At 38.2% G+C, this 11892-nt stretch overlaps 4 protein-coding genes across 4 annotated transcripts; 2 read left to right on the forward strand and 2 right to left on the reverse strand.

Moving 5' to 3' along the window:
- The first annotated feature begins 546 nt into the window (after positions 1–546).
- LOC117635964 (trafficking protein particle complex subunit 5) lies at positions 547–3880 on the forward strand. Its single transcript, XM_034370368.1, has 8 exons — positions 547–814; positions 1204–1292; positions 1735–1798; positions 2610–2687; positions 2813–2889; positions 3015–3081; positions 3163–3270; positions 3507–3880. The coding sequence occupies exons 1-8, from the start codon at positions 743–745 to the stop codon at positions 3534–3536; spliced, it is 585 nt and encodes a 194-aa protein (XP_034226259.1). The 5' UTR covers positions 547–742; the 3' UTR covers positions 3537–3880.
- A 616-nt stretch (positions 3881–4496) lies between these two features.
- LOC117634623 (mediator of RNA polymerase II transcription subunit 22a-like) lies at positions 4497–6421 on the forward strand. The gene is made up of 4 exons (XM_034368805.1): positions 4497–4655; positions 5195–5396; positions 5504–5569; positions 6026–6421. The coding sequence occupies exons 2-4, from the start codon at positions 5223–5225 to the stop codon at positions 6263–6265; spliced, it is 480 nt and encodes a 159-aa protein (XP_034224696.1). The 5' UTR covers positions 4497–4655; positions 5195–5222; the 3' UTR covers positions 6266–6421.
- Positions 6422–7088: 667 nt separating this feature from the next.
- Positions 7089–8663, reverse strand: LOC117634622 (probable CCR4-associated factor 1 homolog 7). The gene is made up of 2 exons (XM_034368804.1): positions 8340–8663; positions 7089–8228 (listed from the first exon to the last, which is right to left on the reverse strand). Exon 2 carries the CDS (start codon positions 8222–8224, stop codon positions 7337–7339), a length of 888 nt encoding a protein of 295 aa, XP_034224695.1. The 5' UTR covers positions 8225–8228; positions 8340–8663; the 3' UTR covers positions 7089–7336.
- A 586-nt stretch (positions 8664–9249) lies between these two features.
- On the reverse strand, positions 9250–11581 carry LOC117634621 (replication termination factor 2). The gene is made up of 2 exons (XM_034368803.1): positions 10243–11581; positions 9250–9777 (listed from the first exon to the last, which is right to left on the reverse strand). The coding sequence occupies exon 1, from the start codon at positions 11392–11394 to the stop codon at positions 10249–10251; it is 1146 nt and encodes a 381-aa protein (XP_034224694.1). The 5' UTR covers positions 11395–11581; the 3' UTR covers positions 9250–9777; positions 10243–10248.
- Between the last annotated feature and the right edge of the window lie 311 nt (positions 11582–11892).

Genomic DNA, 11892 nt, shown 5'->3' on the forward strand with positions numbered 1-11892 from the left:
TCAGTGGTCAAATGATATTGTATTAAAGTGATTTTTTGAAGAGATGAACTTCGAATGAATATATACAAAATAGACGGTTTGGATTAATGAAATACAATGTATGATCAGCCATGCAAGGATGTCCCTCAATCGAAGCTCATTATATATATATATACTATTTAATACAAGTGATATCATAAACCACAATGGGATGATAGTTTCTCACACACATACACACTCATACTCGCATACACACACTACCAAGGTGTCATGGAGGTTTGAACCTAAGACCAATAAAGAATACCAATTCTATCCAATCCAATATAATACAATTCAATCATAGTCACCAAACAATAAGGAAAAACAAATAACACTCATAAAAATAATATCGGAGAATATTAAAAAGTAAATAATGTTGAGACACATAAAATTTAGAGATATTTAGTTATATACTCATTCTTAGCATTATGTTGTAAATGAGTTTTGAGTGTGTTTCTAAAGTCCATTTTATATAAGATTTTTATATAATTTGGACTTCTATATTTGGTATAACAGTGAATCTCCATGAAAAATTAAAATTTTAAAAAAGCTGCCGGTCCAGACCGGCACAAAGAGGAGCGAGTCGAGTGAAAATACTGAATACAGAAGTGAGTTGCAGTGTGTAAAGGTTGTGCTTCCGAAATCGGATCTGCATCACCACCACCATCTCTGTATTCTTCGAAATTCTTGAAATAGAAGAAGAAAAAGGAAGAGGTGGATAAGAATGATTGGGGTTGGGAAGATCAAGCAGTACTCTAATGTCCTCGACAAACCCCTCAGCAAGGGCAAACAAGAGGTCCTCTCTCTCTATCTCTAGTTTATTCAGTTTTCATTATTTCATGCATTTTATCTGGAACCAAACTGGGTTTCACATCCTTATTGCATCGCTATGACATGCTTGATCAGATTACCTTAATCCTCACTAAATGGCTGCATTTTGTGGGATCTCTGTATGTTGGGTACTGGGATTTAGGAAAGAAAAATTATAATCCTTAATTAAATGTTTAAATTTCATTCATTTCGAACTGTTATGCTGCAAATTTATACTCAACTGACCTTTATCCGAGTTCTGAGCACCTGGGTCTTTTCCTTTATCGAATTTTACGATAGATTGTGATTTGGGCAATTTGATCCGGGTTAAATATTTACTTGGTTGCCCATTTTTGCTTTTGATTTTTGTTCCAGGTCAGTTTGAGTGCGTTTGCATTCTTGTTTTCGGAGCTTGTGCAGTACAACCAGACACAGGTTGACAACATTGCCGAGTTAGAACGAAGGTGATTCAAATTACTGTCATAAGTACATGTACATTCGACTTTGGTTATTATAAGGCTTCTGTTAGGTTCCTTAAGTTGTAAATGGTTCTACGACATGTTCTAAGCTGTGGGCTTACACTTTCATCTGAAATGAACTTCTGAGTTTGATTAGGTTAGCTGGTTATGCAACTCTTGGCTGGTAATTGAGTAATGAAAAGATTATTGCTCAGAATCGTTTGGTTTACTAGTATTGCCAGTTTCTTCTGCAACCTAAAAAAAGGGCCCAGAGATGGAATTGGAAAATGGAAGTGAAACAGTATGAAAAAGAAGATCTTGAGATTTGGTGTGATAGAAACAATTAGCAAAGACAATTTCTTTCCTTTTAGCTCTTCATCGACTTCTCTTGAAATTCTAATATATGTTTGGAACCATAGTTCAATAATGCTTTATGTAAATTGAGCAGGCTGGAGGATGCAGGATATGCTGTTGGGGCTCGAGTTCTGGAGCTTCTTTGCCATAGGGATAAGGTAGGAATTGTTATTGAACAGAAATATCCCTAGATTTAAGTTTTTATAATCACAATATCAAGAGACCCTTACTTCATTTTGGGAGTAAGTAGGGATGGCAATTGGGTACCCATCTATTCTGGCTATAACTCTAATAAGGTTTTCACCACCACCACCACCACCACCACCACCACCATCGCCTCCACAGGGTTATAGCCAAAATAAATAGGTACCCAATTGCCATCCCCAGTAAGTGAGAAATAATAGGCAGATATCAGTGTTTTTGGTTTATGAGATATTCTCTATCTATAAGTTTCTCAGTGAATATCATGCTGGTTATTTCACAATCAATACTCAGTACCAAGAATAGGTATCTTCTCCATTGTCTATGTTGTTTCAGCCTGGATGCATGAACATGTGAGGCATCCATCTCTTCGTTTAAGTTGGCAAGTTCCCACTTATTGAGTGTTTGGAGCTAACGATTACTGGATATGTTGTTTTAGTCTCTGTACACTTTGGATACATAATGACACAATTGGATTCTTTGAATATACTGCTAGTTCATAGTTAGAAACCCAATTTACTTAACGTAGCAAATGCTTTCAGTTGTGGTTATAAACTAATTTCTAGGTGGAAGAAGAAATTGTACTTAAGGATTAATGCAGTGTGCTCATCTTCTTGGAATTGTAATATGACACTGTTATCCTGATGTTTTGGAACCTAGAACTTTAATGGTCCAAATTCATAACAAACTATGTGTTTGTGGATTTGGATATAATCTTTTTATTGAGTTTGACTCAAATGCTATATTGATGGTTCTTTTCTGCCACAGGGAAACAGAAGGGAGACAAGGTTACTGGGTATCCTGTCTTTTGTGCATAGCACTGTGTGGAAGGTGTTATTTGGAAAGGTTAGTGCTTTTGCTTTGCCTTCTTTTATCTTTTCCCTGTTTAGGGGAGCTTAATGGCTGAAATACAACACTATGTACTTATCCTTGGGAACTATGTTAACTGCTTCCCGGTGCCTGAAAATTAGGTAGCCGATTCCCTTGAGAAAGGCACTGAACATGAAGATGAGTACATGATTAGTGAGAAGGAGCTCCTTGTGAACCGGTAACTGTTTCTGCAGTAATGATAGTTTATACCTCTTGCTGTTACAATTAGCTGGATCTATAGGTTTTGGTTATCTGTTGCTTAGGGTTTGGTTATCCAGCTAATACACAATTTTTGGGTTGTAGATTTATTTCGATTCCAAAAGACATGGGAACCTTTAATTGTGGAGCATTTGTTGCTGGAATTGTAAGGGTAAGTTACATGGTACTTTCTTGCTTGTTAGTTTTATATGGTGCTTATAAGGTCTGATTGGCATTTCCTTCTCCTATGAAGGGTGTTTTGGACGGTGCTGGTTTTCCAGCTGTAGTAACAGCTCATTTTGTACCAGTGGAGGGTCAGCAACGGCCTCGAACAACCATTTTGATAAAATTTGCTGAAGAGGTGACTGATTATTATTTACATTAATCTTTCATACACAGGCAGATGGGTGTTTATTTACCATGTTATTCTTGTAAACGACAAAGAATGAATTTTCAGTTAATGGGAGTGAGTACACTTGCAAATTATACACATCCATGGTTCACCTGCCTGTGTATTTGAAAGTCCACTATGCTAGATTTCGTGTTTCATTTTAGTCTTTGTATTATAATCTTGTCTGTTTCTTTTCCCTCTGCAAGGTACTACGAAGAGAAGCAAGGTTAGGTTGACGCTTATGGCAAGACTATCCCATTATAGTTTACCCAGTGCCTCTCCATAGTACAATGAAGAAGGTTGAAGCTTACAGCTGCATTGTCAAGCTAATGAAATTTCCACCTCTAAACTTATCAATCAGACTTCGCAATTCAAATTCCCACATTGGTTAATTCACTTTGTAAGCTATGGCTCGATGCTGATTTGAAAGTAGCTACTACTGTAAGTGTGGTTCGTCTAAACAGGGAAAGGAAAAGAAAAACAGTTTATTTTCTGCGAATTCTGTTGTTTATAGGAACTCGAATGACTGTTGGCCTTGTCTTGAAAGAAGCCTCTTTTTATCCTCAAAATGGTTAACAAACCACGTCTCGTTGAAAACTTTTTTAATTTTTGGGTTTATCATATGGTTTTTTTTTTTTTATAGAACTTTTCATATTGAGAGGGTTTATAATATACTAAACTCACACATACAACATAGCTGAGACTCAAATTACTTCAAATTACTACACTAGTCTATCAATTTGCTCACAAGGGGGCTTAAACACTAGGTTGAAAACTTTTTGAGTTATATTTGTTTCGAGTATAAGCGATCGTGAAAGGGGTTTATGTAAATATTTATTGGGTGCTTGAATGTTTCGAACTTCTGCCAACATAGGTGGAAGTGGATGACTTAACCAACTAATAAGTTACCCGCTGGCTTTTGAATTATATATATTTTTTAGGACACGGTTATTTTTGGTCAAGAAAGAAACTTGATGAAAAAGGAGAAACAACCAATCTCACGGCCTAATAATATATCCATAAGGGTAATGCTATGTTTACCACATAAATTTATCATATTTTAATATCATTTTATATGGCAGCTGATGTGGACAACCACTTCATTAAAATTATATTAGTTTAGTTTTTTTTAAGGAGATAATATTTTATATATTTTTCTTTAGTTAAATTTTTTTATAAAAAAAACTAAACCCCAGTGAATTAGAGACCACTTTTTCACACGTCTCTCTGCCTCCCTCAATTCTCTCTCCCTCCTTCCTCTCCTCCCCATCGCAGTGCTTCGCCGGACTTCTGCCACCGCTCAACCAGACTTCTGACTCTGTTCCTCCGCTCTACTCCTTCCTCCACGGTTATAGGTTAGTAAACCTTCGTTATAACATTCTTTTTCTGTTTGGCTTACTTTGTTTTTGTTTGGATTAAAAAAACACCAACAAAAACTCAAATCAGATGTAGATGCAAACACAGTAAAGAAATCCATCAGAAAATTAAACAAATTCATACCCATCCAGAAAATTAAAAAAGTAAAACTCATTCATCCACACCTTATGAATTCCAGTCCTGATTTAAGCAAAGAAAAGAAGGCTTTTATTCCAAAACGACATGAAAACCCATCTCTCTTTTACCAACAAACAAAACCCCAAAAATTTGACAGCAAATTAATCAAACTTTCCTGAGAAACTCTCCCCATCTTGGACGTCGACGGTCGACCCATCGACCCATCAATTTTTACTTGTCAAACCCAAGACGAGCCATTCATTCTCGCACCTTTCACTTCTGCTTCTGGTATGATATGATTTCTTCGACTGAATTGAATGTGTGGGTTTTGCTCTCTATGAATTTTGAGAATATATGGGGTTTTTTTTTATAAAAAAAAAACTTAATAATTTATATGTAGTGTAAGGGACGAGAGAGAGAGAAGAAGAATGAATAAGGGGGGAGGTGCAGCGTCAGGTGGCGGATTGGGAGGTGGGGGAAGTGGGCCCACTGCGGCTGCGGCGGCAGCAGCAGCTCAGAAGCAGAAGGCATTGCTGCAGAGAGTGGAGACGGACATCGCCAACATCGTCGACAATTTCAGCTCCCTCGTCAACGTCTCCAGGGTCACATTCTCTCTCTCTCTCTCTCTCTCTCTCTCTCTCTCTCTCTCTAAATTGAACCAAAATTTCTGACAATGGGGAATGCCAACCAACCTTATTAATGCTTGTAGGTGAACGATCCTCCTGTTAGAAACTCTCAAGAAGCTTTCATGATGGAGATGCGTGCAGCTAGAATGGTCAAGCCTTTTCCTTTCCTTCCTGCTTTCTGATTTATTTTTATTTCATTTTGTTTTAGATCCTAAACCCTATTCAATTCAAGCAAGTATAATTGTTAAACTTTATCACTTTGAGTTTGATCTTATTAATTTGCTTCATAAACTTACAACTCAGAAATCAGAAATGTTTTGTTAAATAAACAGAGGAGGTCTATGTATGCGATGTGAAAGATGCCCCAATTTCGTAATCTGTGTTTCATCAATCAATTTGCTTAGAGATTCACAAAAGGAGTGGCTACTCTGCTCTTGTTAATTGATGAGTTGGGATCATGTTTGTGGTGACTGTTTGCTATTCAGTTTACTCTTGTCTGGCCTTATCAAATGAGCTCCTCTTTAAGTTTACTGCAAGCTTGCTTTATATGTTTCCTAGTTGGTTACTGAGTTGTTTGGTCGTTCGCCTTTCATCTATGATCACAGGTTCAGGCAGCTGATTCTCTGCTCAAGTTGGTGTCAGAACTCAAGCAGACGGCAATCTTTTCGGGATTTGCCTCCCTTAATGACCATGTAGAGCAAAGAATAGTGGAGTTCAACCAGCAGGCTGAGAAGACCGACCAGATGTTGGCTAGAATCGGAGAGGAGGCAGCTGCTAGCCTCAAGGAGCTTGAATCCCATTACTATTCTTCTGCACTGAGGACTAGTGAAAACTTGCAGCCATGAACTTGACAGTAATTTAAACTAGACATTAGTTTGGTGATTGTTTCTTGAATCATGTATACACAGGCAGAAACAATGTACTTGTACGATGCAAACAGATTTTCATTCATCAAATATTTTTTATTCACCCTGAATTGAATTGAATGAATTCTATCGTCATTTTTGGTTGTCTTTTCAAGCCTCAAATCTCAGAGGAATGTGATATTTAAAGCAATGACGACATGCCAGTTGATAACTCTTAACAGAAACCATGTGCCAACGAAATGCAAATCCAAGTCAACAAGCAAACGTATTAGTCATCAACCATTGGCAGAATAGCATCACTAACGCTTCAAGGACCATAAACTTTCAGTATGATTGATTATAAACACAAAATACCTTGAGGACTTGATGGAATGGAAGCGAATGAGGCAGCCAGCCAAATAGTAAATGGCAGTTTTAAGAGAATGAGATGTCTCGCATAATTACTACTGCCAAAGGCCTGCTAACTCCTCCTATTCTGATGAAGGACGCTTAAAAAGCCAGAAACAATCCCTGTGTGCCGGTGGGCGAGGAAACTCTTCAAAGAGATCCATGATGTGAATTGCAGAAGAAAAGACACTAAACTGACATTATTATCTTTTCCATTTCAAGCTTTGTAAGTTTTATAACACACAACAAAGTACAGCAGGGCTTCATTTTATTCTTAAAAACTTGAAAGAAAAGGGGAAGCAATTTAGGAAAGAACAAAGTCTCATCTCATGAGCACTAACAGTACAATTCACTTTCCTTTTTGGGTCCAGTAATCTCCAAAAAACAAAGAACGAGTGAAATTGGAAGATAAACATTGAGGAAAACTGTCAGTTTTCTATTAACACTATGCTGCTGCTGAGCAGCAGCAGAATGTGCAAACCCTAAGAAAGACCACGGAACTTCAATCATAGCTCATTCTAGCAATGGCTGCTATTCAACATCTAGAAGAAGAAATAGTAGAAGGAGAATATATAACAGAATATGATGAAATCGCAACAGGCACACGCATGTAGTCTACCAAATCATTTTTTTATTTATTAATATTTCCAGTCTTTTCTTTTTTCAATGAGAATTATATCCATTCTCAACACCAAGACCATATAAAACACCAGCATATTTGTCAGGATTCCCACTAAAGAAAGTCTCTTTCAGTTTCATGAACGTACAACTAGTCAGCAAACTATCAGAACCAGCTTGGTGGCAAATACCAATTCTCTCCACATCTAGCAGCTCCGCCAGCTTGTTCAACCCACCATGAAGGCTGTTGCAGAACCTCATGAGATGCTTGATATCATAAATTGTAGGAAAATACACCTTGATCATATCAAAGAACCCCATCTGTGTGTCCGGAAGGGTTTCGCCTTTAAGAAGCTTGAGCAAGTACCCGAAATCATAGCCACTGTGGAATGTCACCCAAACCACGTTTTCATTCAGCACAACACCGGATGTCATCAGTAGCTGGCTGAACCTAACAGCATCAACACCCTTCTCGTTGTTCTTCTTGAAATCCATACCACTCTGTGACAATAACTCTATGGAGTCATTGGCATACACATCCTCATTAGGGTTGAAGTCGCGGAAATTGAATTGCCACACACAGTGCTTGTCAGTTTCACAGGTCGGAAGGTTCCCGTTCTCATCAGTAAATGTGAGACCCAACTGAATTAACTTCAAGAGGTCCACATTGGCCTTAAGGGTTTGATAATTGTAATCAAAACTGTTCTTGAAAGTGCCTATGGGCCGCAAAACGATACCTGGAAACTCTGTATCCATAGCTATATAAGGGTAATCGTCTACAATCTTACGAATCAATTCGAACTCCTTCTCAAGATTATCGTTCCAAACTTCCCTAATGTGAATTGAATCGCTTTTCGTCAACAAAGACATTTTATTTTCGCAGGAGCAACACAAATTTATGCAAATAACAAGACCAAGAAGAGCAAAAACCATAAATCTGCAAACGAAACCAAGAAAACCAAAACCCATATCTCAAAATTCATACTGAGCAAAATCCACATATCGAAACCTAGAAAAGAAAAGCAGAAATCAAAGGTACGATACTTACCTCAATAATCAAGGACTATGAAATTCTCCTTTTCGGTTTGATAAATGATGCGCCGAGGTATAATGGGTTAGAACAAGATGAGGATTTTCTCCGAGAAATCAATGCGTTTCTCGGGAAAATTTGGGGGTTTTGGGTGTGAAAACGAGGGTTTTGTTGGAAAAGAGAGAAGGGTTTTTATAGAAGAGGGATGAGAGTCTAAAAATAAAGACTTTGTTTTACGTCGTTTTGTGATAAAGCGCTGTAAGCCTTCCTTGCTTATACATTGTAACAGCAAGGAATAGCCAAGTGAGGTCAGGGAGAACGAACTGGTGCGTTACTTATGAGTTGGTGCTTATGTATACAAAACCTAGTATTTTCTTTACCCATTTTGTCCTCCTTTTTTTCATTTTGTTTACCTTTTAATTATTTTTCTTTTTGTCTTTTGTCTTTTATATTTTCCAACAAATAACTATGCTTTTGTTATTTGTTAAAATTGGACATGTAAACCAGCATTGCAGTGGTGGTTGAAGATGCTGAGACTTCAGTTTCCATTGAACTTCAATTTGGTTTTGGGAGTTCATCATTGAGTAAGCATTCGTCTTATCAAACTTTCAATGTTTAGTTAAGATATATGTTATTACTTTACAAAAATCATGGCATTCAAGTTTGCATGTTTATGTACCAACTGGCTATTATTCAAGTTTCCACTTCTCAATGTTGAAGAAGAAAACTTTTATACGGTCCAGTAAATTCAGTTGGGTAGAATATCCGTTTAGTATAAGTGTTTTAACGAAGAAACCTTTTATTGGTAGCAACAGATGAAAGGTAGTTCAAATCTCAATTAAAAGCATTTGGATTTTCTTTCCCCCTGTCCATCTATTTTCATTTCTCACAGAACATAAAACCTTCTTGAGAAGCACGAGAGAAGATAACCCACATCCAAACAAACCTGCACCAATCATCTTCAATCATCTTCACTGCATATTATACTTTTACAGTGACACACAACATGAACACTCTGAAATTCTCTCAATCTCTAAGCAACACATCACTTTTTTAAGAATTGACAAACTTTGTGTATCCTTGATTGAGAAACACCTTTAAATACTGTGCAAACTAAACCAGCAGGTAGATACTGACATGTTCTCAAAAACCTAATCAGGAATGCTGCACCACTCACCCACACACATTCAAAGTCAGCTTTATTCTCACCGATCACTATATTTTATAGCTATTAGCAAGCCTTCCCTCAGTGCAACGAACAGCCCACAATAAGTTTTGCAGCTGAGACTATAGGGAACTCAATTCCAGGCTCCTCCCAAGTTTCAACAGCCCAACAGCTCAATCAAAAACAATCAAGGGAACATGATATGGAGGTTCTCAACAACCCACAGCTCACAAACACCACTTTGTGGTGTGGAACCAAAGGTGCAAAGTGGTGTGGAACAGCTAAGGTACTCTGCAAGTTTTAAACGTTTTGTTCACAAATCTACCACGACTTCAAATTTCGGTAAATAAAACTATACAACTCAGGCAACTGTCACTATGATATTACAAACGTCAAATCTTTAAATACTACACAAAGCATAAGTGAAGAACGACCGCCAATATGAAAAACATGCAAAAAAAAGGGTTTCAAAAATGTAAAAATATGAAAGTATGCACCCTCTTATTTTATTAGTGTTAATGTTGCAAGTAAAACTTGTTTGGTTGAAGCATCAACATCAAAAACCCTATCTTCACAACTGATATTGTACATCAAGGAATTATGCTTGCTACCAAGCAGCAAGACAGCCAATGAGAGTATATAACAAGCCAAAGTTTCCTATTAAAGATCAACTTCAAATTACAACAAAATAGGAATCAATAAAAACTGAAATTTCACATTAAAAATGAGACAGTATTGCATTCTCTTCGACCTTACCATCAACTAGTTTCTACCGAGTGGGAGAGATCTACAAGAATATGTTTCCTTGAACTCCGACTTCCTTGACGACGTGAAGATAGACGCATACACTTCCTTAGTAGCATTAGGCGGGGCTATATCCACAGCCTTGAACCTCTTTGCCGCACCATTACTCACACCCTTCACATTATCCCCACCATTCACAAACTTCCCATGTACCTCTACATTTGCTGATGCCTTCTCCACAGCCTTAACATCAATGCCATGCTTGGTACCGCTCAACCGCGAGGCCTCAAAACCCATACCCTCTTCTCCATTCAGAGTAGCATCCCCATTTTTCGTCTTCTTCATCTTTTTCACTCTCCCTTTCGCCTTCTCGGCCTCCATTCTATCTCTCAACGCCGCAACTTCCTCTTCGTTTCCGTTAATCACAATCTTATCCGCCTCAGAAAATCCAGCATGACAGACAAGGCAAGTGGAGGATTTTACCTCCTTTAAAGCCTTTGCACTCAGTACATGTCCACAAGTTTTCAATGCCAAAAACTTACACTTACCGTTAAACTCCACTCCAGAAATAGGGCATTGAAACCGCGGCCCCGCGGCACTCGATCGGCGATTGGATTCAGTCCCAGGAATTGGGGAAAAATGAACAGTGATCATGTCCTTCAAGCCCTTTATGTGCCCAAAGGCCTTGGGCACCTTCTTGCCCAACAAGGCCTCCACAAGAGGCTCCTTGTTAAACACATTCCCAAGAAAATCCACCACGCACGGTTCCTTCAAGGGCTCGTTGGAGAGCGAGCAATTGAGCCACTTCGACAGCCTCTGCTCATTTGGATCAACCTTATCGGGCTTCTTCTCAGCATACATCTTGAGATAACAGTCGCGGGACTCGGCCCCCGTGGCCCCGCCATCGCCGCCACCTCCGCAAGCTCTAATACGTAAAACGAGGGTAGAAAGAGGGGTAATTTGGGAATCGAGAAGTGGAGTGGAGTCGTTCAGGGGTTTACCATTGAGGGTGAAGTAAAGCGATGGCAGGGTATGGGAGAAAATAGAGAGCTTGAGGTGACGGAGAGTTGGGGTCTGAGTTGGGGCTAGGGTTATGGTTTGGGTCGGAATTTGGAGGTCTGGAGATTGGAGGAAGATTTGGAAATTGTGAAGTTTGGGATGCATCGTGTTTCTGGTTTTTCTACGGACTATGAAATCAGGGTTTCAGGGTTTCCAGGTTGAAGCTTGGGGGGGAAATTGCGGAAATTGGAACTAGGATTACAATGGATTTGGGAATTTGGGGATTTATACTTTTGGTTGAAGCTTGGGTCGGTGACGCTATTGTCTTCTTTGTTTTTCTTTTGATTAGAAAAAGGGTGATGCTATTTAAAAGAAGAAGAAAAACGATTATGCGTCTTTGCTTATTTTTTGTATTTATATTTATTTGCTAAAAAGATTACAAAACCTCCAAAATACTTTTATCCGAAAAGAATTTCAAAAACCTTCATATAAAAAATATATATATATATATATATATATATATAGAATTTCGAAAAAAGGATACAATTATAACAATTCATGTATTTGGTTTAGCCAACGGAATCTAGCCCAATGGGAAAGGGCCTTGACTTGCAGACTAGAGGTCTTAGGTTTGAACCCCCATGGCATCATAAATTTGTGTGA

The sequence above is a fragment of the Prunus dulcis genome, chromosome 7, assembly GCF_902201215.1.
Source record: "Prunus dulcis chromosome 7, ALMONDv2, whole genome shotgun sequence".
Classification (NCBI taxonomy): Eukaryota; Viridiplantae; Streptophyta; class Magnoliopsida; order Rosales; family Rosaceae; genus Prunus; species Prunus dulcis.